This window comes from Epargyreus clarus, unplaced genomic scaffold (assembly GCF_041222505.1).
Source record: "Epargyreus clarus isolate Ecla_fem2 unplaced genomic scaffold, WU_Ecla_fem_2.2 ptg000032l, whole genome shotgun sequence".
NCBI classification, from domain to species: domain Eukaryota; kingdom Metazoa; phylum Arthropoda; class Insecta; order Lepidoptera; family Hesperiidae; genus Epargyreus; species Epargyreus clarus.
This window is the reverse complement of record NW_027332237.1, coordinates 7,287,729-7,314,702: the sequence shown is the minus strand read 5'-3', so window position 1 is coordinate 7,314,702 and position 26,974 is coordinate 7,287,729. Positions and strand designations below refer to the sequence as shown.

The window sequence follows — 26,974 nt, the reverse complement described above, 5'->3', positions numbered from 1 at the left end:
TAGAACACAAATAATGTCGCTAAAAGACTTGTTGGTAAAGAAATGCTATGATTGCTTAAAAGGTTGTTTTTATCATTTCGTATCACAGATTACTTTTGAAGTTTTTTTTTATAATATTACAGTAACAGACGAGTATGCAGTCCACCTGATTGTATTTGGCTACTATTTAAAAACTATGGTATTGCCCGTGGACACCTATAATAAACCCCAATAAGATTAGATTCATATCTGAGATCGATCACAGATGCGTTGCTAACCCTGAGGAATAAGCTGGAAAGTCTCGAAAAAGTATGTATCCCTTACCACATCCTTTAAACCACAACACAACAGCGTTTTGCACCGCTGTTGTTCGGCAGAAATAGGTGTGGTGGTGGTGCCGCCAGATTCGAACCACTGAGAGTTGTACCTTCTTTATAAGGTGGTAGAACCCTTTGTGATTTCTCTCCGGCACAACTGCCACAACTATTTCTGCCAAATAACAATAGTTTTAAGCGCTGCTGTGTTGCTTTTTGAGGGTTATGGTAAGATAGAGATACGAGACGTTCTTTCCAACATAGTTCTTAGGAGTAGCAACACATCTGTCCATATAGTCCGAAATTAGGTAGGACTCCTTAGTGGCCACTTACCATACGGTCATGTGTTCTACCTGGTTGGCCACAGATCCGTTGCTACTAAGAGATTAAGAAAATGTATGCATAAACAAGCGAACAATATATTTTTCATGTAAATATACACCATGTAGATATAAGTATGGGCGTTAAGTGAGCGTGCTCGGTAAGTAATCTCTGGGTAGGAAATGACAGTCGCAGGTGCGCGCTAATAGCTTCTAGACAGCGTAGGGATGGGACGGTTTTATCGATATTTGGTTATTATTGTCGATATAGATATTTTATACGTAAGTGAAGAAAGTGGAGCTGAAATATGCATCAGTTCTGAAACTTGTATCTCGTAGATGCATTGTTATGTTTTTCGTTTTTAAGTAAAGTATTTTATTTCTAAATTTATCACATAACCGCACACCTTATCACACCACAAGAATTTATTTCAAAAAGAAAAAAAATGTATATAATTTACACCCTTAATCTTATTTTAACAATTGTTTCGAGCTCAAATCACTCTAAGTGTCACTTTTTTCAAACGAAAATAAAAAGTAAATCTTGAATAACCTTTTCTGGAAAGTGAGTTTCAAAAACATTGAAACACCATGTACATTGCGTTATGTTCGCTTTTGGCAGGTGTATTTTGAAGGTAAAATTTTGCTCCTATCTTTGTTCAAAAGCGCAAAAGAAATTTCTAAAAACTCCAAACTTTTCAGATGAACGTTCTAAAAATATAGTAACACCGTCTGTGTCTATGTTTGATGCCCTTTTGTTAGCAAGCTATTGAAAGGTTCCTAGTGCACGAAGCCCAGCGAATTTTGGCAGGTTTTGTATAGATTTCTATTGCACAACGTATCTATGCTAGCAAGAAAATTTCAGATATTTTTTTATATCAGCATGAATTCACTGACCCGTTGCTAGAAACGAACCCTCATAGTAGAAGTTATGTTACCGCACTACGATGGCAGTATTCTTTGTCCATTAGTCACATTCTTTACCTCTCCATTAAAAAAAAATTTTTGGTATTTATAATACCATATTGTAAACAATTTATTCAAATTCAAATTCAAAAACTTAAGTTGGTTGAAAAATAATATAAAATATATTTCTTTTGCGTACAAGTTTTTTCCTTGTGACAGGTACTTAACTACTTTATTTTCTACTACTTTATCTCAGTAGAATATTTTTTGAAACGTCTGAAATGAAAGGCATTTTTGATAAAGAGCATTCTTTACATCACAAATGCTACTTATGTCAAAACAAATATAAATGGTGTGCCTAAAACGAAAATTGTAGCTAGTGACGTTCATTTAAATTTTTCTCCAACAATTGTAGCTCATAAATATCGTATCGGCAATAATGGGTCCCGAAGCAATATTTATTATTCAAACAGAATATTTAGCTTTCAAACAAACGATTTATATTTCATACAAGTTTACTTACGTGGCGTCACTCTCGTTAAGTCGCATGTTTTTTTTCGTATCATTAGCAGTGAAAAAGCTTACAGCAAAGGTAAACTGTGGTTTAACTAAGGGACTACTAGTTCTGTATTCTAAAACTGCGTTAAGCGCGTTATATTCTGGTTTCAATGTTGTCGTAAGGGCGAAACACTTATACGCGGCATTTTAACTTATGGCTGTTATTAATATGAGTATTTATCACAGACAGGTAGATTGAGACCTATCCTTTTTTGCTCCCACAGATTAAAATTGACAATTTCGAATACACAGACATTGTTAAAACTAATGTTTTCCAACCAATATCCAATGATAGATTGATTATTAATAACGGACGTTAATCGTCAGAGGTAACGTATCTATGTACGAGACCAGATAAAAGTAATCCTATCTAGGATTGATTACAGATGTCCATTGGCTGCATTGGCCAATTGCCAAGTCGACTGCGAATTACGAACAAAATCTATTTTGATAGACATTCATATTTTATTTATTCATGTATATTCAAATGTATAATTTACCTTGTGAACAACGTGATTTATGCGTCATACGACAAATGGTTAAATTTATTGTATTGTGAACTTCATTAAATTAATAACTGTTTGAACTATTACGTGTGTGATTTTAGAAAATTACGCTTGGATATCATATTACGACCTTGTTGGGTGGATACGACCTAGATCGGTCTTATACCAAGGGTCCAGAATACCAAGGGCCCAGAGTCAAGGAACGTGATTTTGGGTTTAAATGCATAAAATAAAAATAACACTTATAACAATACTTAACAAGGTGGTAGAAACCTTTGTGGTTCGGCTCCATCGGCACTACAAGTAGTCGTATTAAGGCCTGACAACAGTGTTAGGCGCTCCTGTGTCTTGGTTAGAAAGATTTGGTCCCTATTAGATATACTTTTCTGAGACGTTCCAGCTTAGTCCTCAACGGTAGCGGCACATCTATGACCTCAGACAGGAATCTAATCTGGTATTGATTACAGATGTCCATCAATACTGCAGCTTTAATTCACACTTGCATGTAAGACACACACGAGTTATTTTTTTTATATAATATAAGAGCAGCAGACGAGCATGTAGTCTACCTGATGGCAAATCCGTCTAAAAATGACTCTAAATTTTGTACTATTTCTAGTCGGAAAACCGTTATTATGTTATAAAATATCAGTGGTAGCGTGGATATCGGTACAAACTAGGAAAATGTTATTGTGATATTTTACAAATACCATCGATACGGTACATATTAAATTTAAACGATATGCTAATATTTAACAAACTGATATCGATATGAACTGCACATCACTAGCTCCTTTAAGATGACATACAGTAATGGCTGCCACATGGTACAGTATACGTCGTAACAGCACATGTGTTCATGACCAGACCATTACATTCCTAATTAAGTTCAGGCAATTTAGTCTATCCTTTACTTAACAATGGCTGATCAATTCGTGTATGCTGTTCCGATATTTCGATGTTGTTATTATCCTCGTCAATGTCGTTTGTTGATTAGAGAGGAAGTGTTGCCACTTTACCTTATGAAATTCAGCACTCTAACAGAAGTGACTGGAAAATGATGTTACGTATTCCTTGGACAGCTACGAGAACTAATGTGTCAATACTCAAGGAACTCAAACTCTCAACTAGACTTTCAACCATCTGCCTACGGCGAGTACTTCGGCCATATTGCCCGAAAGAGTAGCGACATCTTGAGAAGATCATCACCGGCAAAGTCCAGGGAAAGAGACCGCGCGGACGTAGTCCGATACGCTGGTCGGATCAAATCCGCACCACTCTAGCAAGATGCATGATATATGATAGAATAGCAAGATGCATGAAGCCATCCATATTAGAACTTAATTATCACTTGCTAAAAGGGTGAAGGAAAACATCGTGAGTGAGAGAAAAAACAACCTGAATACCTGAGATTAAAAAAAAAATCTCAAAGGTATGTGAAGTCTATCAATACGCACTTGGCTAGCGCGGTGGACTATGGCGTAATCCTTCTCATTCTGAGAGGAGACCCGTGCCCAGCAGTGGGAAAGTAATGGGTTGATGATGATGATGATGAAGTCATCTACGTTGCTGAGAACCGGCAACTTTGGCGCAATATAGTCCGGGATAAGGTGATCCGTGGAGGTCACGACCCTCAGCATTGAGGACATCGACTCAAGGAGGAGGATAATTAAGTTGAGTCTTAAATAAGTTGCAAGGCCTCCAATAAGTATATCTTCCTTATCACTTAAGTACTAGAAACCGTGGTTCCACTCCTGCTTTACCACCACCGAACCTATTTCTGCCTATTAACTGCAATGTTAAGCGCTGCTTTCCAGTGATAAGAAAGACATACTTATCTAAGGCGTTCTGACTTAGTCCTCAGAAGTAAAGTATCTGTAGCCGACCGGTAGTACTCTAATCTTATCTGAGATTGATTACAGATGTCCATGGCCGGCAGTAGCCACTTACCATCACATAGACTGCTCACTTGCTACTTTGCTATATATGTTTAAAGAAAATGAATAGAAAAGGAAGTTTTATAAAAAATCAAGTTTCTCAATTAATTATTTTGACACTACATACTGAAAATTATTTATTATCTTATATATAAAATTCTCGTGTCACAATGTTAGTTACCGTAGTCCTCCGAAACGGCTTTACCAATTTTCACCAAATTTTATATGCATACTTAGTAGGTCTGAGATTCGGTTACTATCTATTTTTATACCCCTAAGTGATAAGGGTTGTTTACCCTTAACATTTTTTTATTTATATGGCAACACAACGTTTGCCGGGTCAGCTAGTTATTTTATAAACAAAATCACCTAGAAATGGTCATAAATTATCCCGTTTTCACTTACGGTCTATTTTATGATCCCCATAACAACTCCATTAGCAATACCCAGGTGGCGACTATAATCTTAAGATTTCTGGAGCAAATTCCTCAGAAGTTACTTAACTTCTTTGAATTTTTCATGACTGCTTAAACGCTCTTAACTTAAGAGGTAGGCTCTTTACGCACTATATGTAGGATGAAACACATGTGACTGGGCCGAATAAAGGAATTTAGAACGTAATGTGTTGAAATAGAGTTGAAAGCTGTTTGTAGGAGCGTAGGTTATATTTTATCCCAATGAGGACCCTATTTTAGGCAAGAAACGCAATTGGTAATTATTGTTAATTTATTTTTTATTTTTATGTAATAATTACTAAAAATAAAAAAAAGAGTAAGGATATTGTTCTAAGAGTAAGGAGTTAACTTTGTAAGAATGTTATGAAACTTTAGTATGTTTAAAAAATAAAAATCAAATAACTACTAAATATAGTTAAAAAACTAAAAATTACGCTTTTGTGATAAAATCAACTAAAAAGTAGAAAAGTATTCTATTTCATTCTTTCACACATGCAGGGTAAGATAAGGATGTATGTTGATCTCTTTCTACTGAAAAACGGAGTTACTCACTGACAAACATACAAGTGAAGCTAATATAAAGCGTGTAAAAACGGATAAAACAGTTATCTACAAATAAAACTTTAAAAGTAGACCCATACTGGGCCTTATACGGGGAGGTACTAGAGTCACGCCCGTTTTTATGGTGAAACAGTTCTGCGTTTTAGAAGGTTGTGGATGAAGGCATTTGAGGCGACCATGCGTGATAAGATACAGGCAGAACCTGTTCTATATAGAGTTCGTCGCTAATGTCTATTAGCGATAATGTCCACAAATAGAAATTAATTCCTATTTGAAGTCGGTCACAGATGCGCTTCAGACCTCGAGGACTAAGCTGGAACGCCTTGGAAAAGTATGTCTTCCTTACCACACCCTTCAAAACGGAACACAGCAACGCCTAACACCGCTGTTATTAGGCAGAAATAGGTGTGGCGGTGGTGCCGCTGGAGTCGAACTACAAAGGATTCTACCACCTTCAAAACATATTTCTTACTTGTATCCATATTTCTAAGTCTTCCAATCTTAAAATTAAAGGCCTTAAGATTTATGAGGAAATTAATTTTGTATACATTTAAGTGGAATACGTCACCCACTAACCTATTTAGCAGCTTTAAGCACGCTCCAAGCTTTCTTTGAAAGAAAAGGTAATTCACTTAATTTCACTTTACACTTTGAAAGTCGCGAAAGCTTGAAATTACCGAGCTTTTAGAACTAGCGCATTTTTTCTGAACAAAACTCTATCCTAGGAACGCTGGTTTTATTTTTAAAGTTCTTATTAAAAATGTATAGCTGGGTAAGAGTTTATTATAAAATATCGTTTTATATCCCTTATTTTGTCTTTAGGGGATGATTTTTTTACTCCGGTTGCGTTCCTTTGGAGATCCCGGAGTCCTCTACGCAGCGCTGAGGACGGCCACCGGGGGGATTTTAGTGCGGTAAGAGTCCCACATAACCCTGTGTCGCTCCCAAGGCATCGGGTACCTTTTGAAGGTTGCCCCTCGTCAACAAAAAAAAAAAAACAAAGGGGATGATTTTTTAAAGATCGTTTCTTTAGTGCAAGATTATACATATAGAAAAAGAAATATTTCAAACACATATTGTTTCAAAGGTTTTTTTATAATATAGAAGTGTAATATAGCAGACGAGCATGCAGTCCACCTGATGGTAAGGAGCTACTGCAGACCATGGACATCTGCAATCAACCCCAGATAGAATTAGATGACCTTAGATCGGCCACAGATGTGTCGTTATCCCTGAGGACTATACTCGAACGGCTCGGAAAAGTATGTCTCCCTTAAAACTCTAACGCAGCAGCGCTTAACACTGCTGTTATTAGGTAAAACTAGGTATTGCGGTGCCGCCGGAGTTGAATCATAAAAGGTTCTACTACATTTAAAGGTGAGAGAACTAGTATGTTTCGACCAGGTATCATCGTCACTCCTATTTTTGCGTGGAGCAGTTCTGCGTTTTGATATAAGGGTGTGATGGCTGTCTTATATATAATGCGACCATTTTAGTCCTTAGAAATGGCAATACAATGTGTGGTCGGCTTTGATTAGGTACTTTTTTTCTATATGACGTTGATTTCAGATGTCTATGGGCGGTAGTGACCAGTAAGTGACCTTGGTAAGTGTACTGCACGCACGCTGTAAAACGTTTAAATATATTTTCGATGCCGATAAAATAAACGTTCATCCATACTAAGAAACACTTCACCATGACTGTTCGCACTTGGCTCGTTTCTAATTTGTTATACTTAATATACGTACAGTAGTCCAAACAGAAAGGTAAGCGAGAATCAGTGCGAAGCATCTCAAACGGGAGTCATAAAGATGATCTCTTCAAATGGGGTTACCCAAGAGATATGTTCACGAAAGCTGAATGCTCGAGTCTCCTACTATCCATTTTCACTCAACACGAAATTTGATTTTTATTTGTATTTTAGTAGTTAATTATTTATAGGTTTTTGACGGGGAATGAAGTCATAAAAAATTGTCATTTCCAAGAAAACATGTCTTTTAAAAATGTCATAATTTTAAATCACACATAGACTATATTTATTTTATGAATGTCACCAAGATTTTTTTTCTTTTACGTGGGGAAACCTTTTATGGATTCATCTCATCTGCGGGGACAGTGGAGAGGATATGTCGGACTCCTACCGACTAAAACATCACAGTGTTCCTCTGGACGCCCTTTGTCTGAATCAAGGGTACGCTAGTAGCACTTGTCTAAGCTTGACAGTAACATAAATATACTAGCTGACCCGGCAATCATTGTGTTGCCATATAAATAAAAAATGTTAAGGGTGAACAACCCTTATCACTTAGGGGTATGAAAAATAGATAGCAGCCGATTCTCAGACCTACTGAATATGAATATATAATTTGGTGAAAATCGGTAAAGCCGTTTCGGAGGAGTACGGTAACTAATATTGTGACACGAGAATTTTACATATAAGATTATACACTATATAATTTAAATAAGTTTACACATATTATGATACATACTACATTTAATAACAGAAATTTGGAAAACACAATCACAATAATATGTATTTATTTTATATACACTAACTAACCGAGAATTCCCATTAGTTTAAATTAAAATTAACAATTACCAAAATCTACAACCATGTTATGATATATTATGATATGATATGATATTTAGCTTTCAACCCTCCACCGCCATATCCATTTTGAAGCCGCAAGCCTTAAAAGCGTACACGACTAATATATCACTCGTCAGTCATTTATCACTCCATTACATTCATCATTTAGTTAACTAGAAACTATGAGTTTTAGTTTAAGGCTTATGCTCGACCATAGAATTGCAAGCGAAGTTAAAATACTTTCACTTAAAAATGTAAAGCTTCTAAAGATTGTTTAATATGACGTTTTTCTATTTTTTCTTTCATTGTTCGAATGTTCTTCGACTTCTTCATTACTTGTAAATTTATGTATAAACAGATAATAGAGCTTACATACTTAAATAATAAATCATTTTATTAAATATAATAATATTTTAAAGGTACGTTTCCACATTTACATAGCTATAATGAGATTTCTTATGTTATAAATATTATGAACACGCACAAAGTTTAAACATAATACCATTTACGTAGAATATTTCAATAACGACAATAATCGGCATAGTTACCTTAATTTTTCTTTCTTCTTAAGATTACCTCTTATATACTTCGAAGATAAAATGATAGTAATAGTAATCAATATGTTTTTCATTTGAAATGTTTGCTTTGCTCTTTGTGGATATTGGGTTGAAGGGATTCGAACAACATTTCTTGTTACAATATAACCTTATATCAACAAATTGTAAAATTAAAATCTATTTAATACTTTAAAAAATAAACATCGCCTACCGTTATTCTCTACTCGCGTTAAATGGTAAGCGAGTCTAACCGTCGAACCTATGGTAGGAAGCCGCCCGCCCTCAGTCAGAGTTCAACCGCGTCGGAGGCGGCCGCTTTCCGCCAAAAGGGCGGGAAGTCGCGAAAGTTTTTCGAAAATAAAAAATAAAAATTATTTTTTGAAATGGCGCGTAATAAAACCAAATGGACAATGACTGCATATGACACGAGCGTTGCTTCAATATAGATTGTTATTGAGTTGTTTTTGAAAATGTTTTTAAAACGAAACTGATTGTAAGGTGCCAAGATGGATGTGACGTGGAAGTTATTGTTTACGTCTTTAGTTTTATGTGAGTATCTTAAGAATATTTTTTAAATTAGAAGTAATAAGAGGCATGAGGCTTAACTAGAATTTTTAGTAATCCTTTCATATTTATTTTTAAAGCGCATTCACGTTCTTTCACAACGGAATTGTATTAAAATACAATTCCGTTGTGTTAAAACATATGTTAAAACATAAACATATTAAATAAGTTTTTCTGTCTTAGATTTCAAAATAACTTTTAAATTCAAATAACTCTTAAATTCGGCGCCTACTTGTGAAACAATGAAAAATGATTCTTTAAGGGGTATAAAACATTCAAAAATATCCTTGAATGTAGGTACATATTTAATACCTTACGCAGATATTTTCGCCTGGTTTCGAAGAATTATTTTGTTTTCAATCGGGTGCAATTTAAATATATTATTAGTATCTATTATAAAATATTCATTTAAATATCGATTTTGGATAAATTATTTTTTTTTATTTTTATTTGTGTTTTATATAATGTTGGACTCATTCACAATTCAAATACATTCAGAGTTTTCAAAATGATGTATTATAATTTGCAATATTTGTGACGTGATCGGTTCTCATAAAAACAAATAAAGAAAACCAAAATATAAATTCCAATAAGTAAATATAATATAATATAATTCCAATAAATGTACGAGTATGTCTTTGTACCGTCCGGAATTATATAGTAAAGCCACAAGTAAAGCAGTATTTTATTTGGAGACACGACTGTGCGTCCACCTAATTCAGGGAATGCTCTTGATTTAGAACTTACAGGCGAATGTATGTTACATTATATTCCCATATAAGTTACTAGTGCTAGTGTAAGCTTACTAGAAAGCCACAAACAATAATAAATGTTAGTTTTTTATCGTTTTGCTTATAAACTTCTTTAACGATAAAGTAAATAAAAAATCCGCCAAGCGTAAATCGGACTATCAAGTTGATATGATGACTATTTTTCGAAGATTTTGTACATATCTTATAGGTATATAAAATTCTCGTGTCACAATGTTAGTTACTGTACTCCTCTGAAACACCTTTACCGATTTTCACCAAATTTTATATATATCAGTTGGTCTGAGAATCGGCTACTATCTATTTCTCATACCCCTAAGTGATAAGGGTCGTTCACCATTAACATTTTTTTATTTATATGGCAACACAACGTTTGCAGGGTCAGCTGGTTAACATTAAAATATTTAATAATTCGCGTTAACGGTAAAAACATAATAAGGAAACTTACATAACTAAGGACTTGGATAAAAATTGTGAAGAAGTATGAAGTATACCAATTCGCACATGACCAGGTTGGTAGATTATAGCCTCATACAGAGAGGAGAGCCATAATTAGCTGGGATAATGTGCCTTCATACTAGACAAAGAAAAATCTAGAAATCACCCGAAACCAGAGAGAAACCTAGTACCTTACACCGTAATAACCAACGTGTCACCGGCGCGGGTCGTTAAAAACCCACAATACAATTTTACAAAAAATAAGTGTTCCATCAACATCATTAAAACTTCAAAACCGCTTTGGAAGATGCACACACAGCGATCCGTCGCCTAAATTTCCTTACAAAGCTTTTTCAAAGGAAACTTGAACTTAGGTACTTGTTTCACTGCAAGCGTGTTGCTAGAAGCAAGTTTAGCGATATCTGCGTGGACGATCCGTGTGATACAGGTGTCATGACCATTTGATACGCAAAAGGTTTCGGGTTCGAATCTCAGCCAGGGAAAAATAACGAATTTAGGTTTTCTTTCAGGGTGTTTGTGTCTAATAGCGCCCACGACACATGGCATCGTAGTGCGAAGCTAAGAGTGTAAAAAGATATGTAAATTCTATGTACTCGTATGTGTAAATGAGGATGTGAGTTTGTTTGTTTGCGAAATGAAATGAAAGTGTATTTCATGCCTTAGCTACATAACCGTTTGTCATAAAATTTTGTACACACGTTGTCAGGAAATAACGAGGCATAGATAAAAATCTCTGTTTGCGAGTGAAGCCGCCGGTAAAGCTAGTCCTATATTTTCTTATGTAATTTTGTTATCTCCTGTTTATGAGCTTTAAATGCCTCCTTCGCCTCTTCGCCTTCTATCTGAGTATTGGTAAATTTAAATTGTTAGTCTTTAGCGTGGTTTAGTTTAATTATTTAAAAATATTTTCATCGCTTATCGCTTCTCGCCCGCTATAGGACAGGTGTTGTAGGTCCAACTTCGAGAATGTTTTCAGTAACCTCAATGGCGCCCAGATGTAACCTAGATAACGCTTTTGTGGATTTAATGAACATGAATATGACCTTTATATTATACGAGATCCGTGGTTGGAATTTTCATCTCCTTAGCTTGTGAACCAGGTTCGAATAAAAACATTTTTTGAAAAAGTTTCCGACTGGAATTTCGAATATTAATAATTATTAGAGACTATTCAAATATATTAAAGACTATTAAAATAGAACTCGTATTATTCGAAGCTTTTAATTCACATGCTTTGTTAATTGGTATGTACGAGTGTATGAGTATCTAATCTTGCATTGAATTTTAAACCAGTAACCAAACACCTTTGGGTTAAAGCCGATTGAGTTGAAATTTTGGATACACTTTTGGTTTAGGTGAGTAGTTAGTTTGGTTAGGTTAGTAAGGTGGTAGAACTCTTTGTGGTTCGACTCCGGCGGCACCACCGCCACACCTATTTCTACCTAATAACAGCAGTGTTAGGCGCTGCTGTGTTCCGGTTTGAAGGGTGTGGTAAGGGAGACAGACTTTTCCGAGGCGTTCCAGCTTAGTCCTCAGGGGTAGCGGCGCATCTGTGGCTGACCTCGGGTAGGAATATTTAATCCTATCTGGGGTTGATTACAGATGTCCATGGGCGGCAGTAGCCACTTACCATCAGGTGGACTGCATGCTCGTCTGCTACTCCTATATTATAAAAAAAGGTGATAATGCATTATTAATTTAATGACATTATTCTAAATCCATTATGGCGTCGCAACATGGCGAACCAGTTGTTTTCAAGCTCTCTCATGATATGGGTATCAAGAAAAACACGACATTTACTCCATTGGTAGTAGAATTGGCAGTCCTTGGTGGAACCCCTTTCATTTGTAGCACATTTACTTCGGACATTTTGACCTCAAACCCACACAACTATACCAATTATACAAATAGTATACACAAGTACAGAAGTTCGGGGTAATTAGGAAACAAAGTTCATAGCATAAATCATGTGCTTGAAGTAACTTGAACATAAGATTGTGTGGCGATTTATGAAGGGCCGTTTATATAGATGCTGCTTACCGGTGTGGATTCGAAGACCCTGAAAAGAAATAAATGCATGTAATAACTTAAGTAGCAAATACAACATCTCAAACATTAAACATATTATTTATAAGTATATTATATAAATGGTGAAAACATGAAAATTTGTCACAAAAATAAAAGAAAAAACATAAATATACATTTACAATATGCAGTACGTTGTTTGTAAATCCAAAACGGATTTTTTTTAATTAAAAATCAAAATTACGTTCATTAATTTTTCCATTCCTTTTGTAAAGTATGATAAATCTTATACATAAAATTCTCGTGTTGGTGTTTGTTACCGTACTCCTCCGAAACGGCTTTACCGATTTTCACCAAATTTTATATGCATATTCAGTAGGTCTGAAAATCGGCTACTATCTATTTTTATACCCCTAAGTGATAAGGGTTGTTCACCCTTAACATTTTTTTATTTATATGGCAACACACCGTTTGCCGGGTCAGCTAGTTAGTAGATATAGATGTATTTTTGCATAGGTTTATGTTTTTGGAAGAAGATTGTATTTTTGAAATCTCTTCCGAGCGTTTTAACACTACACAAAATATCACAATATCGTCGATAATTATTTTGCAAATTCAATGAACAGTTTCAGAATGATTAAAGTGGGGCTTCCGGCTCCGTGAGCGATTTCCAACGCCCCTTGTTACCCTTCTATATTTTGGGGTTTAGTCTGACTCGACCTTATTGTTCAAGTGAGTATTAACTAACGAGTGAAGGTCATGTGTAAGGGAGACATACTTATCCGAGGCATTCCAGCTTAGTGCTCAGGAGTAGCGGCGCATTTGTAGGTGTTGATTACAGGTGACCATGGGCGGCAGTAACTATTTACCATCAAGTGGACTGCATGCTCGTCTGCTCCTTAATTGTATAAAAAACAAGCCTGTTATGGCTGAAAGATTTAAAAAGAAACGGTTTTTTCGTTTGGCAACTTATATATGCCCACTATGGTGATGTTGAACGTTGCATAATTTAGGAGATAGATTATTTAGTGACGTTAACGTACAATAGTGATAGCCAGGTACATGTTAAGGAATTCGGCCTCATATTCAGACGGTCCGAGGTTCAAACCCCATGCAAGGACTGATTGCTATCACTTGCTTAAACGTTTGGCGTTAACATCTACACGCGTAAGAGTTGAAAAGAATCTATCAAAATTGTGTGAAATCTAAAAATTCGTACTTAATCACCCCACCCCTCGACTTCTTCTCACTTCGAGAGGAGACCCGTACCCAGCTATGGGACATTGATAGGTTGACGCCAACAAAGAGATAAGAAATTTCGAGAACTTTGTAGTGCATGACCTCGGGCGTCCATTATAATATTTTGAGTTGAAGAAACAGTTAAGTGAATTAAGCCCATTGAAGATCGCGGCCCTAACAATAAGGGATGAATTGTTTTTTCAGTTGTGTTATGGTTTACAATGGGTTTGAAGGACCTCTTGAAATTGTGGTGCCCAAATTAATAGAAATTTGAGATTGCTGTAGGCGATAATTTAACCGTGGAGTGTTCAAAGGGTTGAAAAAACACTTTACTATAAAGGGGTAGTTTTGTGCTTGTATTAGATTTCTGTGGTCTCTAAAATTAGAACAGAGCACGTTCACAGCGTGATTCTTAGTCATTATCATGACCCCATATTGTCCCACTGGTAAGCATGGGTTTTTGACTCCCAGTATTAAAACATTACGTCAAAATCAAACGTTAGTCAAGTGCGGATTGATAGACTTTTTTTATAATATACGTTTAGCAGATGAGTTTGTAGTCAACCTGATGGTAAGTGGCTCCCATATCCTATGTACATCTGTGCTTAATCGTAGATAAGATTAGATCTACTACTACTAGATCCTACCTGAGTGCGGCCACAGAAGCGGTGCCAGCGCTGAGGACTAATCTGGAATGCCTCGAAAAAGTATATCTCCCTTACTACACCCAACAAACCAGAACCAGCAGTGCTTAACACTGCTGTTACTAGGTAGAAATAGGTGTGGCGGAGGTGCCGCCGGAGTCGAACCACAGAGGGTTCTACTACCTTCAACCAAGCCGTTACCATGAAGTTGATACATGCTCAATTGCTATCCTATCCTTATAAAAATAAATATAAAAAGTGTGAACTTATATGACTTTGAATACGTGCGTTTCAATTTCAAAAGCTGGACTCTCAGTAAAAACTAATTCGTGTCAGCGCTCCACAACTGCTTATATAAAACAGTTATTTCCCCAGTCACCGACCGAACAACACTAACAAAGTGAACTGTCGAAGAAATACAAACGAGCATAATAAAACTCGAAACAACTAAGTTGCACAACTTCGTAATAGTCGAAGTTTTAACGACGAACAACGTGTTGGCGTCAGCGTCCTCAAAATGAAGTCTTGCAATTAGTGTTTGCTCATTTTAGAGGTAAAACACTTTAATTGTCCGAGGCACCACCACCAGAGCTTTTGACATAGGAGTAGTAGATGGTAGAGAAACTATAAGGGTTAGCGAAAAATGCTGAAAGAAATTACGAGGCCGATTTTGATAAAAACTAAAACTTTCCTTCACCTGAGGACTAAGTTAAAACGTCTCTGATAGGTATATTTGACGAAGGCATCTTTTATTTATTTATTTATTTAATTCACAAAATCCACAGCTTGTAACAATCAATTTACCTGCTAAACTTATAATATAGGTCTTGAAGCCAATTACGGATTTACAATATACTTATCAATTCACCACATTACTTAAAAATAAAAGCATGAGATATATATATTTTTTTAAATAAACAAAGCGCTCGAGATTTATTTAAATCTTGTATTTCTTCTCCTTAAACCAACCCTGTCTTATAACAAATCTCAATAAAAATATCACCAAGTGAACTGCAAACCGTAACTTTTAATTTCCGTTGCCCTGACGGCAAGAACACGCTAGTCGTTAAAACTTCGACAATTACGAAGTTACACTTCTCACTGCCAAAGCTGTCGGCTACGAGTTTCAGTCTTGGAGTTATTTCTTTTGATTTTGACGCTCTTTCGCCACTGGGATTCTAAATAGCTGTCAGTTTCAATCATTATGATCACTAAAATATTATCCTATTGCTGAGAACAGGCATCCTGTCAGAATAAGAAGGATTAGGCCATAGTTTTAATATTTTAGGGTAAATACAGGCGTTTTTGACGTAAACGTAGTGTTTGTATGGTCTTACAATAGTGCACCACTTATATATGTTTTAAATGGCCTGATTGTTTTGTGTATGTCTGTCTATTTGATTTACTCATTGATAAAATCAGATAATAATAGAATTGAAATGCTTTCAACATTAAAAAAATAATTAAAAGGAAAACCACTCTAAAATTGTACAGAAATATTATAGAAAGATAGACAAGACACACATATATTTTGAGCATATGTGTGTCTTGTCTGTCTTTCTCTGTTCAAGTGTCTCTGATTGTAAAATAAAAACCCTTTTAGAATTCAATTTTGAATCAACATTTTTTTAATATAAACGTAATGAACAATGCGATGGAAATGGTCCAAACAAATGAAAATGAATGTTTATAAAAGTACTTACTAGGCCGCAAAACTCTTTAAAAGTAGGTAAATAAATCTCTTTTTCAAAGTGGCAATCTATTTCGTACTTGGTGTATTGTTTTCCAAAGTGTACCTTTACGAGGTTTTCTTGGCAGGGAAAATGGCTGCCTTCCAATCGTAATAACTGATGTAGCAAAAAGTTTGCTTCGAAAATAAAATATTTTTTTAATATGATAATGTTTTCCAAGAGCTCGTGTGAATTTTAAACTCTGTGTTCTGCTTTAAAGGGCATAATAAAGGTTTTAGAATCCTCAGTGGTTTGACTCCGGTGGCACCACACCACACTGATTTCTGTCTAATCAATGTGTTGTGTTCTGGAATTTAAAGGGAAACAAGAGTATCGGCTATATATGCCAACCTCAAGTAGAAATCTAATCTTAGCTGGGGTTGTTTACAGATGTCCATATGCCCCAGTAGCCATTTACATTAGGTGGATTGAATACTCGTCTGCTACTCCTATATTATAAAAATATCACCTCCTAAAATATTAAGTACGCCTAGTACTATAAACATTGCAATACTGAAAAAGGTCTTAAAGTATGTAATAACTATAAACATAACTGTACAACACATATTTTATAATCAGACGCAAAATATAGAAAATTTATACACCTACGTAGATTATGTTCGCTTGAAGGCTCTGGAAACCACATACCCGACATGGCGCGTATTATTCACGCTCACTAAACACGGCTTACGTTAATTTATTACGTTATCGATAATATTAATTAAATGTGACTTTATGACTTCGCAACTAGAATCCTTGGGATCGATAGAAGTAGCAGAAAAGCATGCAATCCATCTGATGGTATGTGGATACTGCCGCTCATAGACGCTCATACTTTTCCGAGGCGTTTCAGCTTAGTCCTCAGGGGTAGCAGCGCATCTGTGGCCGACCTCCGGTACGAATATCTGATCCTATTTGGAGTCAATTACAGATATCCATGGGCGGCAATAACCACTTACCATCAGGTAGACTGCATGCTCGTCTGCTACTCCATATTATAAAAAATCTAGACGTCTGTACTCAACTCCACGTAAGACAAGAATCCTGCCAGGGTTCGACTACCTGAGGACTAATCTGGAATGCCCCGGAAAAGTATGTCTCCCTTGCCACACCCTTTTAACAAGAACACAGCAGCGATTAAAACTACTGTTATAGGTAGAAATATGTGTGGCGATGGTTCCGCTGGAGACGAGTCAAAGAGAACTCTACCACCTTTAAAACTTTTGTGGTTTGATTCCGGAGGCCCCACTGCCACATTTATTTCTCACTAATAACAGCGGTGTTAAGCTTAATTTAGGATAAAATAGTTTAAAGGAATTGTATCGGAGAATACTATTTCGTTTGCGACACGCGTCTGAAACGTTCTATGACTGTGAATGTATATGAACCCTAATTTGTAATACGATTTTGACGTTTAGAATTCACTTTTCGCGTGTTTGTTCCATTGTTTAGCTTCATGGATCCATTTTGGAATTTGATTCGTGAATCAGAGTGGAAAGCCGGTAATCAGACCACTGTCATATAACTCCTATACTTAGAGAAATTACCAATGAATGTAGGAGAGTCATATAACAAACTCGTAAACGAACTAAAGTAGTACAATCTGTGGAAATTAATTACGAGAAAGTAAACATAACATTTCAAATAAGTTTACTTAGCTGGATATTAAGCGGGGTTGTATGGAAGTTGCTTTGAAGTTCATGTTAGCATACATCCGTTAGGGTTGGCGATATGTTATCGTGATTTTGACAAAGGGATCTGTTACCAGCTTAGGTGAAAATGTACGGGGAGCAATAGTACTCGAATACTCTTAATTCTAGTTTAGGTACTATATACAAGAAAGATAGATAGACTTAAAAAACTTTAATAGCTTGATTCTTGCATCCTGTATATGACGCCATCTCTTAACGATTAGTCGAAATTAAAGAAAAAATATTAATCATTAATTTTTTTAAAATTAAAGTACGTTTTGTCACTCACAGCCCTATACTAGGATTCCTTGTGTCGTGGGTGCCATGGCCACACACATAGATAAATATCATCATTTACATATTTTCTGGCCGGGGTTCGAACCCGGGTTCCTCTGCGCGTCAGACCGGTATAGTCGTTCGGCCACGCGAGTCTGCATTCTAATTAATGTAAACCTTTATTAACAATCTAATCCATTTGCCTATATTTTAAAGAAATACAATAAAACGCTAACTTAAGCTACTCAAATAATTATTAACCAACACTGTGTTATGACCCTTAGACAACAACCATTGCACTCCCATTTTTTCTACAGATATGTTTGTTAACTTTAAACCTACCCACAATTACATTACGCTAACCCACTTAAATTTGTTTGTAATAATATTTTGTAATTTCTCTGTAAGTGATTTTTTTTGTAAAATCTTATGAGAAATAAATGTCTTTAAACATAATTACTAACATTCTGTGAGAAGACCATTGGGATACGTATGAAATAAAATTAATCTAATTTATGACGTATTTTTTATGTTTTGTTCACAAGTTGATAACCCTAATAACACCCCACACATAAGAAGACAAGTTTCCAAAATGTAAGTAGTAACTCCGCTGTGCAAGTACAAGTCTCAACGACTTTGTCCCTTCTATTGTTTCTGGTGTGTACTTAACACAAATATTGTAATAGGACCTTGTAGTCTGTCTATACGGATATATTATAACTATGTTCACCTTAATCTTGAAATACATTTTTATGGCTAATCTTTTTAACGGAAATTTAGAGAAAGGAAAAAGATATGTAAAAAAATGTTTAAATTAATTGACGTTTTTCTGTTTATCTTCATTATCCACCCATTATTGTCCCATTCCTGGGCACGGGTCTCCTTTCAGAATAAGAAGGATTAGGCCATAGTCCACCGCGCTGGCCATATGCGATTTGGTGGACTGCACATACCTTTGAGATTTTTTTTATAAATCTCTCTGGTATACAGGTTTCCTCGCGATGTTTTCCTTCACCGTTCTGGCAAGTGATAATTAATTTATAATACGCAAATGATTTCGAAAATCAGAGGTACGTGCCTGATATTTGAACCTGGGACCCCTCGATCGAGCGCCCGAGTTTTTTAACCACTAGGCCGTCACTTCGGTTTATCTATTTAACCGTAATATGTAGACAGTTCAATTTTTAACAATCTATTTACTTAACTGACTGCTATAATAACACATACTAAAAATAAAAAAAATAAAACATGAAAATTTGGTGGTACGGAACCCTGGGTGTGCACTTGTGGGTGTCGACTTTCACATTTTTATTAATTAAATATAATTATATTGCTTTAATTGAACTTTTTAAATTTATTTTATTTTTTAGTGTTAGTTACTGTTTCGGGACCTCCCTTTTAATCGCGTCGACCATTGTGCGACTGTTTGAATGAACTCTTATCGAAAACCTTCATATCTATACATTTATGTATTGTGGGGTTTAACAGCTCTATAGATTTATCGGCTCGGTGGGACTTAACAGCTCGGTATATTTATCCCACTTTGAGGGTTTATAATACTGGCTTATTATGTAGTGTCCCAACTCAACGATAAACCTTAGAGAAGTCTATTTATGGTAAGGATAAATATAAAAATGTATTAGAATGTATAATAGAAGGTAAAATTGAAAATAAAATACTATTCTGCATATTTTTTTTAAATACAGCGACTAAAGTATTTTATAATTATTGATTTTGCTGATAAATAAAAGATTTGATAATAAATGATTTATTTTGTTATTTATCAATATTTTTGTTAATTGAAGTCGATAAACTATTAAATAGTTTAACAAATGAGAAATATAAGTGCCTAAACCAATTTCCCATTCTCCCATCGCGCCATAAAACTACATTTACAAAAAAGCTTCTTTCCTTCATATTACAACTTAGTACGTTATGTTTTATTTAATAAGCTGTAGGCGTAATATATTAATTATCTTGCAATTCAAAACTAATAGCACTAACCTTCTTTTGTTACAGCATTGACCCTGGCTGCAGACGAAATCCAAGATACTCACAACAGAAATTTAAAAGGAAATCTATTTAACAAAAGGTAAGAAAGAAAAGAAGAGAAAAATAAATAATTTATCCTTCTTCCTGGGTACTGGAATCTTCTCGGAATAAGAATGCTTAAAGCCATGAAATATAAGAATATTTTCAACACTGTATACATTTGTAAAAACAAAAACTTAAATATTTGAAAAATATAAGGTAAACATGTAGAAGTTACTATTTGCATTTCTGAAACTATATCCACACTTGAAAATTCGTAAAGCTTCGAAGCTTATCCGAAAGCTCAGGCGAGGTTTAAGCCACGTAGGCGCGAAGCTCATATTATTATTCAAAGCTTTCGTCATTCACGAACCTTTTTACCCTACTGCTAGAAAGGGTGATGTTTTTCGTGTCTATGTTTGTATGTTTCGAATATTTTATTATCGTTAGATATATGTCCGTTAGATATTCAATCTTCAAATAAAAAACAATCTCTTCGTACTAGAGATTTCGATCCTTTGTAGGTAAAATTGGATTGTCCCTGTAGTCTCGGGAATAGAATAGGGCTACGGTATCCCCTGCCTGTCGTAAGAGGCGACTAAAAGGGGGCTTCCGGGGTTGCGGGCGGCAAGAGTGGGAGCTCGAACCGTCCAGCAAGCAACCCCGGGAAGGACGACGGTATGTGTGGTCGCATACCGTTGTAAACACCAGATGATGTGGGAGGAGCCAAAAGTGCTCCCCCAGGGCAGAGCCCGATCGGGGCATCACGCTTGGAGGACTCCGGTTCCCTCGGAGACCATGGAGTTTTCCAACAAGCGTTGAGGACGGGACGAGAACCACCGGAGGGGTTTTAGTGCGGTAAAAATCCCACATAAGCCGGCGTTGCTCCCACGTCGTCGGGTACCTTTTGAAGGTTTCCCCCTCGTAAACAAAAAAAAAAGGTAAAAATGGATAGATTAAGTATTAATAAGGGACAATAATCGTATAGATATATTTGTCTTGATAGTCTAAATAATGTTAAAAAGATAATATAGGTGCTGTGAGATGCCCCTGAGGACTTTTTAATTAAAACGTTATGTAAAGTATTAAGTGGTAGTAGTTATTTACTACCAGGTGATGTTACAATACCATTTTAGAATATATAATTTATTAATAACAACAAAACAAAAGCTGCCGAAAAATGGTGCAGTTACCTCGAAATGTACAAAATGTCCTCGTTAGGATTTAATTAAATTAATTAAAATTAATAGCTGACACGTCAGAACTCACTCCGATGATGGAAGCAATTAATTGTGTCATTAACCTTCGGTAAAGTATTTAGTATTCGTATATTTCATTTTATCATTATTTTCGTAGTAAAACATTTTAGGGTAAATGCAGCTGTTAACGGTCAGGCTGAGTTTTTAAAACGTGTATTAATTTTGTTATTTCAAAAAGCATTTATTATGAAATCATCAACAGATAATTTGTAAAATTGTATTAATTTACCAGAAATGTAATTAAACATTACCAATAAATTAGTGCGGTTATTATTAATATACTTACAATTTAATTCAATAACGTATTGCATTTAATAGGTGGAAATACTTTAGTAAGCAATATGGTTGTAACATTACCAGTGTATTATAGTTTTGCAAATGAATTTTGACTACTTTTTAATAGTTAGTCCTTTATAATATCATAATTTATAATCGTCTGAAAATTGCAATAACTATGGCAATGTCGTCTAAGGCAGCCCAACAATGGATTCCTGATAGCTGGCGGATAGATGGAGTCTGTAAGCGAATTTAGGTAGGAATCTTATCTGGGGTTGATTACACATGTCCACGGATGATACAATGCCTACCATTAGATAGACTGCATTCTCGTTTGCTGCTTCTGTTTTTTTATAATATAGGAGTAGCAGACGAGCAGGCTGTCCACCTGATGTAAGTGGCTACTGCTGCCCATGGACAACTGTAATCAATCCCAGATAGGATTATTTTCCTACCTAAGGTCGGCAACAGATCAACCCCTGACGACTAAGAACGCCTCAAAAAACTATGTCTCCTTCACCACACCTTTCACAATCAGAAATAAATGGCAGTAGTGTTTACATATCGAATCCATCAGTAATCCCATCAAGTCGACTTATTTTCAACAAATACTTCCCGGAATTTATATGAAAACTAAAATAAACATTAAATATTTTAAACAATGAACGGATTATACATACATGACGTCATAATCCGATTATCTACGCTTGGTTAGCTCTTACATTCAAAACGTTAACGGAATGCGAACGGATTATTACGTAATTCATGCATTTTAATTTTATATTAATTAAAAAAGATATGATGGTCATAATTAATTTGTATGCGCCATTACGTCATTAAATTAAAAGAAATAAAGGAATAAAAGGACACATTATTTATAAAAATATATTTACCATTTAATGTAAGATTTAAAGAAAACTTTAATATCCGAGTGCAGTAGGACTACCATGAGTTTACAAAAGTATTACTCGCTAGCGACTGCGTAAAATAAATGTATGAAAAATTGTACAGCGCCTCTGGTGGTTACTCGTAGAACTAAAATCCGTAGTGACGTAACTCGATACGTAAAAAACCTATCGAAATCAAATCGCTAGCGAATGTCATTATGATCTATTGCCATACAAATTCGGTCCCATGAGTCATTAATTTGACAGACGTTGTCAAGAAATACCGTAACGATAGTAGTTATGTTATTCACTAGCAAAATGACAATAGTTTTCTATTTACCATTTCTATAGTGGCGTTTCTATGCCAACTCATGGTAATGCTACAGGGTAATGTTTTGTATATGTATGTCCAATTCTTTGACACGCCGCATATTCCAAACGGCTTGACGGGTTTACATTATGAGATATCGATGGATTCGTGAGGGAGTGACAAAGACTATACTTTTTAAAGCAGTCGGGTTTGTTTCTCTAGTATATCTGGAGGTATGTACAGTGTATATTGTACCAAAATTTAAATATACATTGTAATGTTAAGGAATAATCTTCTTTTGTATTTCACCTCCATTGTCCATATAATCATAATAGTCATCATATACCTTTTCCCAAAACTGCATTCTTGGATATAAAACATTGGAATTAAATTTAGCTGCAACCGGATTCTCATTTAATAGTAAATAGTTCTGTTCTTTTCCATAATCAGGCCATTTTATGTCGTTATTAAGACTATCTGGGGTTGGATTCCCGTAGTGAATGAAGTTTGATATAAAGTTAATCATAAGATCCATCACCTTTTTAGTTCTTTCATCAATATGCCCTAAAACATTCCTTGACGCATCCGTCAGAAAGAAGTACTGTATATCATCTCCATGGCAACTTCCATTGACACTTGACTTGAAGAACATATTACATCTATTCAAATCTCCAATAAAATCGAAAATGTAGAAGTACAGCGCGTTACTATCAACCATGTTTTTGTACTTTTTGACCCAATAGTTAACACCAAAAATGTACTGTGTATCTGATATAAACTCTATCAGAGTAGTTAAGGTCAGATTTCTCATATATTCACCACCGAAGTACATTTCACTTATCATTCGTCCTAAATCCTTAGACCTTTGCGAACCCATTGGATATTCAATATTAGACGGAATAAAATTTTCAGGATTCTCACGCAATTTCTCAATTCCACTCGTTTTTGAGAATATATAAGGTATTATGCTTATGGCTTCTTGAGCAGTGATTCCAACTAAAGCAGGAACTTTTTGTGGTATCGTATTATTTTTTCTAAAGGATTCTATTTCATCAGTGAATAAAGCATGATCAGATTCTACCTCTTTTGATACTACGAAAGGAGCGTATATTCGTAAAGGACTATCATAAGTTTCACTCATATTTTCATAAGCACGTAAGAGTTCAGATGCGTCTATTTTTTGAAGCTGATTTAGAGTTTCATACACATCATCTGTTTCTATTCCTAGTTCTTTAACTAAAGAAAATGCAATTTCTTTTGAGTGCCGCGCAAAAGACCTTGGACTAAAAGCACTGCCACTTAGAAGTATAGCTTGGTTAAACAAGCCACTTGATTTCTCAGTTAGCATGAAGTAGTTAACAATTAATGAACCAGAGCTATGCCCAGCTATAGTTACTTTGTTGGGATCACCGCCAAATCTCTTAATATTTTCTTTAACCCACTTGAGACACAATAGTATATCTTTCAAGCCCGCGTTACCTGAAGCTTCTTCTATTCCAAGTGATAGAAACCCAAATGGACCCAATCTAAAATTCATTGTGACAAATATGATTTCACGTTCTAGAAGGAATTGAGGGCCTTGGCAACAGTCAATATTTCCAGAAAGATATTGCAAAACACCGCCATGAATGAACACCATAACTGGTAGTAGTTTATGCGTTCCATTAGCAGGCACAAAAACGTTAACTTTCAAGCAATCTTCAGTTGTCTTTTCCATAAAATATCCCCTTGGTAATTGTGAACAAATTGCTCCTTCTTTTGTGGCGTCCAGAGTGTTGTTCCATGGCTCCTTTGGGACTGGAGGCATAAATCTTAAATTTCCAGTAGGATTCTCTGCATATGGTATCCCTTGATAGGAATAGTACTCAATGTTATTAAATCGATTAATCTTCCCTTTAATAGGTCCAGTAGTTGTTGTAATGATCAGCGATCTCTCTAGTACCAACGCTTCAGGGAGGTAAAGAAGAACACAATATATGACTCTCAGGATCATTTTATCACGATTTATTAAATTTAAGAAAACATATATGAAAATTAAGTCTTAATCTCACATTTCTATTTAACTCTATTTATAACGTTGTTTGAACAAATGGCACTAATAGTCAGAATGATTCAATTTATACTATTTGTATGTTTTTATTTCTTCGACAAAAATTATCACTTATTGCTTTAATGGCTATTATTATCTTATCTTACAGAATCATGATGGACTTGCGTATTAAGGTTCTTATTGCGGTCAAGTTTATTTAGAGTTAATTAACAGAATCATTAAAGTTATCATTGCGTTTGCTTTAATTTTTCTCTATAGTTAACTAGTATTGACTTTTACTAAACTCTAGCCATTCTATTTAATTAAGTGTTCGTTAATAATTAAATTATCAAAACTAAAATGCTACGTGTCACTGGAACCATTTTTTGTACCTTTTATATATTTTAGCATCTACATTCAGTATATTTTTTTGTTTTCTGTTAAATACTATATATTAGTGTATTTTTAAGTGAAATCAGGTAAACTGTCAGTTTTTACATCCATATCGTACAATCATCCATGTCATACAATTTCCATACAGTCATACCTCACAAGTAACTCCTTTCCTGAAGTATGTATTTTGAGTTTCTCTATACCATCGTCTTTTAATCTTTATCTAAGGTTCTAAAGGATTTCATTAAAATCATTAGCTCGATTTGTTTTTATGATCTCATTCCAATTCAGGCTACTTTAAGTTCCAATGCTAAACACAAGTTTCCAATTATTCAACATCTATTACGTTTACATCAGTTACCAAACCACTCAGATGTATTCCGGCATTCAGTTCGTCTTATTACCATATCTGAAGGTATGTATATAGGTTATATAAACAACAGTGTTATCGTCTAAGACTGACTGAAGTTATACCAGAACTACTGTCTTCGAAGTGTTGGTTGTTATTCTATTGCTAGCAATTCTAGTTTCATGTGGCATAAATTTAGCTTCATTGATCCTTTATATGGTTATTGATTTTTAAACAATGTTTTCAATAACGACAATTTCGTCTGCGTAAACAAGATTTTTACGTCGAGCCGGTCAAACGAAATAAAGGCGTTTTCAACTAAAATTTTAATGTTCTTAATATCACTCGTCCCTAACGAATAAAAAAATCTCGTATATTAAACCTATTGAACTGTTTAGTCCACGGTCCCTGCTAAATATATACATACTTACGAGTACATTGAAAAAACTTAACTTTTCTTTACTTGGCTAATTTTAAGGTGGTAGATCCCTTTGTGGTTCGACTCCGGGGCTAAAAACAGCAGTGTTAAGCGCTGCTGCATTACATTTTGAAGGGTGACGTAAAGAAGATATACCTACTCACTCGAGGCATACTTAGTCCTCAGGCGTAGCAACGTATTAGTTGCTCAGTTACGAATCCAATCTTGTAGATATCTAGGTTTGTTTACATATGTCCACGGGCGACAGTAGCCACTTACCATCAAGTGTACTGCATACTTTTTTCTATTTCAACCAATAAAAAATACAAAGCGTAAATAATTGACAAGTGATAACAAAATAACTTCTCAATTCTTGGAATTATTAATGAGTGTAAAACGACCCGAATCTACGAGAACGCAATATAAATAGAGTGTTACAACAATACCTATTCTAGGTGCCCTACATACCTTGGATTTACTGTACGTGTATCTGAATTTCATAAATGTTCTGCAGAACAAAGGAATCGATAGGTAGGAAATATAGATCCAAGTATTGCTAGGATAGCGTATATATCTGGTATACCTTCTATTTTATATGGAAATAATAAAACGAGTGCGCATTTTGAGTGCTGGTAGGTATGCTTGAGTTCCAAGTTCGATCTCAGGACAGGGAAAGATAGGTATAGATGCCTTTTCTTAGTATTTATGCTATGATATCCACTTTACAATAAAACCTGGGATTTAAGTTTGGAAAAAAGATATTTTTGTCTAGTGGTCAATTAGCAACTTTTATATTGTCTACATCTACATATGTGATCACTTCTTGTTAATTACCTGTCCGCTTAAGTTTAGATTTTTTTTCAGAAAGAGGAAAAAGGATAAAAGATAATATAAAGGAGAGAAGGCAATTTTTACGACAAGTTTAGCAGAACTGGTCTTCA

General features: G+C 35.1%; 2 protein-coding genes across 2 annotated transcripts in view; one reads left to right on the top strand and one right to left on the bottom strand.

Moving 5' to 3' along the window:
- The first annotated feature begins 8,987 nt into the window (after positions 1-8,987).
- Positions 8,988-26,974, top strand: part of LOC140755097 (cell adhesion molecule Dscam2) — a 92,155-nt gene continuing 74,168 nt past the window's right edge. Inside the window, exons 1-2 of the mRNA XM_073090294.1 lie at positions 8,988-9,232; positions 20,101-20,173. Coding sequence (XP_072946395.1) covers positions 9,190-9,232; positions 20,101-20,173 — 116 coding nt within the window. The 5' untranslated portion in view covers positions 8,988-9,189. The remainder of the gene's footprint in view (positions 9,233-20,100; positions 20,174-26,974) is intronic.
- On the bottom strand, positions 23,125-24,837 carry LOC140754948 (venom carboxylesterase-6-like). Its single transcript, XM_073090107.1, has one exon. It carries the CDS (start codon positions 24,835-24,837, stop codon positions 23,125-23,127), a length of 1,713 nt encoding a protein of 570 aa, XP_072946208.1.